Raw genomic sequence first — 3,287 nt, 5'->3', positions numbered from 1 at the left:
TTAAAAAAAAATAAAGTGGTAATAAAATGAAACATTTTAATCACCTTTAATTAAGATTGTCATAACAATAAATAGTATACAATCAATTAATACTCAATTACTTATAAATAAATTTCAATATACTTATACGTTCATTCAATAAATGACATAATAAATTAATACCATAATACACAAACAACTACACACATAACGAATAAAATCAAACAACCACAAGTATATAAGAATCAATTAATAATATAGAAGTTAATAAAATAAAAGAAGAAAAAAAATATAGTCATAATGTTAATAAGAATAAACAAAACCAAATTATCAGATAATAACCTCTAAATAATATCTGTCAATAAGTTTGATAATAATTGTCACGCAAAAATTATTAGAGTTTATAAATGTTAATAAAAAGGTAATATTAAAATATAACATTATACATAAATAATAAAAATAAAACGACGTATGAAGATTAATTATTTTAATATAGTTAAAGGAACTGATTGAAAATAGAATTATTTAATAAATTAAGTAAAAACGATATTTCAACTTTGGTCTAGTAACTTGTTTGCATAACTTCCAATATTAAATGTTTTTCCTTGTTTTTGTTTTGGTTTATATCTCGTAAAATACACTGATTGTCTTTTATTAGAAAATATGTCTCGATAAATTGGAGGAGAAAGGATTTTATTAACACTCTTTCTAAAACAGTCATAAACATCCTAAAAGAGTTAAATATTGATAAAAGTGAGTAAAGAGTATAAAGAAAACAAACAGGAAATATAAGAGATCTATTTTTTATCATCATTTCAAAAGCTTTAATAAGTGTTTTAATTTCTTTTGCTGCAGTCTGAACATCATCTTTTTCAACAAGGGTAGAAATAGCAATACAAACAGCAAGATTATATTCGTCCATTTTTGAGCTAGATGTTTGAGCGATTTTACCACAAAGAGCAAGTAAGTGTTTAAGTAATAATGAGTTAAATTTAGGAATTTGAGAACCTAATTGTCTAACATTATCAATCCATATAGATGAATTATTTTCATTTTCTTTTGTACAATTAAGTAAAGAAGGAAGCAATTCTTTTGGCCAAATAGGAAAGTTAAGAGTGTTAAAGAATTTTCGAATAACATTTGCAATATCAACGTTTGTTATAGTTTGAGTGTCAATTATTCCAATAAAATCCATATAATTATCAATTACATTTACATCAGTAGAGATTCTAAATACACCTTCAAGAGAACGACGAGAGAAATAAAGAGAATACATTGCTTTTAAAATTGGGAGAGGAATCTCATCTTTTTCAATTATTGAAGAAGTATTAAAATTATAATTTATATTTAATAAATTCTTTCTTTCATTAACTAAAGAAGTTACAGCAGATTGAAGTTGAGCACAGTCTTCTTCTTGTAAAATAGATGAATAATTATTCATTTCCATTCTAACATTTACGGTGTTAATAATGTACTTTGCAAATGATTGAAATGAAATAATATTAGATATCATTTGAGTTTGCTGCATTTTTATATCGTCAACAAATGAAAGAGTTTCTCCCCAATTATTTTGTTGAACTAAACTTGAACTTAAATTTATTATTCCATTTTCATATGTTTTAAGTATTTCTATAAATGATTTGTTTGTCGATGAAATAATTAATAACTCATGAAATAACGACATTTGTGATGCTGACTGATTTACTTCAGTTTTCATTTCTTCAATAGATTTTTGAAACTCATTAATTATTGGTATTAGTTCAATAAGTTCATCACTTACTTGTTTTGCTTTTTCAGAAATGTTTTTCATATAATGAACATAATTCTTAGAATATCGTTCAAGACAAGTTTTATGAGCAATTTGTTTTAAATCATTCATTCTTTTAAGACTGGTTGTTAGTTCTTTGATTTTTAAGTTATTTTGATTTTATTAATCTTGTTAAAACGAAAAAAAAAATATTTGATAAATAAAGATTGATTAATAAATTTATAATGAATGAGGATGACAAACTAAGTCAAATAAAATTTTCATATCAGTAGTAATCATTTGGGCAATAAAATCTTCAGGAATTTCATTAAATTTTTCAATCAATACATTTGATTGTTCGATATATGTTGTTAACATAGATTTATTATGTAATATCTTTTCAATTATTAAATATGCATCTTCTGATAAAGCAGAATGTCTTAATAACATTACGATAAATGATATTATTGTTAGAGTTGGATATGGAAGATTAGAAGTAGATAAGTCTAATTGGAGTAATTTTTGAATAAAGTCAGGATAGTCATTTACATTAAAATAATGCTCAAAAAGCATTGATATATATGTTTCTGATCTTTGGAAATTACGTCTAACTAAATCAAATACACCTTGTGGATTAAATAATAATGCATTAGTCATACAACAATAACAAATAGGATAATCTTCTTTTAATTGTTTTACTTCAATTGAATCATTATAAATCATTGTTGAATAAAGAAAATAATCAACAAGACATCTTCTTGATATATTTTTCTTTAATTCAAAATCATTAACAATATGAGAAAACATTGAAGGAGACATATGGAAATTTAATAATGAAATAATTTGATAAAATTGAGGAATTTCAAGATAATTTATAATAACTGTTCTATCCTGGAAAAATTCTCTTAGTCTTCTATAAACTGAAGAATTTATTGGTAAAGATACAATTTGTGATAAATAGGATTGAGTTGTTCTTAGAAATGGAGAACATAATAATAATTCATTCATTTCCATTGTGTAAGTCATAAAATAATGTTTATGACGATGATGACTTGTTTTACAATTAACTAGTAAAGAAACTAAAACACTTAATAATTGTGGGTTTGGGACTTTAGGATCTAAAGAATTTAAAATAAGTTTTAATACCTCTTCAATAAATCTAATTGATATTTTACAATAACTATTAATACATTGAATAGCTTGTAATCCTTCCAAATCACTAGAAACAGGAGTAGCTTTATAATTCCAAAAAGATGAGTGAAGAATTTGTTGAATATTTTCAATATATTCTCCATCTTTAAATAATGGTAACATTGTTTCATATTTTGCTTGAGCTTCTCCAAGTCTTCTTAAAAAGAATTCATGTAATATATTTTCCATTAATGGAACAATCATTGTGGAGTATTGTTGAATAGACATTTGTGCATATAAAGGAGTAAATAATTTTTCTTGTGAAATACCTTCAGATGTTGTGTATTTATTATTTCGAGTAAATGGAGCATGTCCTATAAAATAGGAATTATAAATATATTGAGAGTTTTGATGTGTTAATGGAGTATTA

General features: G+C 23.8%; 2 protein-coding genes across 2 annotated transcripts; both read right to left on the bottom strand.

The window, feature by feature from the left end:
- Positions 1 to 530: 530 nt before the first annotated feature.
- Positions 531 to 1,858, bottom strand: EHI_011070 (RhoGAP domain containing protein; the record flags this gene model as incomplete). Its single annotated transcript, XM_645010.1, has 2 exons — positions 531 to 707; positions 761 to 1,858. The coding sequence occupies 2 exons, from the start codon at positions 1,856 to 1,858 to the stop codon at positions 531 to 533; spliced, it is 1,275 nt and encodes a 424-aa protein (XP_650102.1).
- Positions 1,859 to 1,966: 108 nt separating this feature from the next.
- Positions 1,967 to 3,145, bottom strand: EHI_011060 (uncharacterized protein; the record flags this gene model as incomplete). Its single annotated transcript, XM_645009.2, has 1 exon — positions 1,967 to 3,145. One exon carries the CDS (start codon positions 3,143 to 3,145, stop codon positions 1,967 to 1,969), a length of 1,179 nt encoding a protein of 392 aa, XP_650101.2.
- Between the last annotated feature and the right edge of the window lie 142 nt (positions 3,146 to 3,287).

This window comes from Entamoeba histolytica, genomic scaffold (assembly GCF_000208925.1).
Source record: "Entamoeba histolytica HM-1:IMSS scf_1104750516407 genomic scaffold, whole genome shotgun sequence".
In the NCBI taxonomy this organism is placed as follows: domain Eukaryota; phylum Evosea; order Mastigamoebida; family Endamoebidae; genus Entamoeba; species Entamoeba histolytica.
Note: the sequence above shows the minus strand (reverse complement) of the source record. Positions and strands in the feature narration are given on the sequence as shown.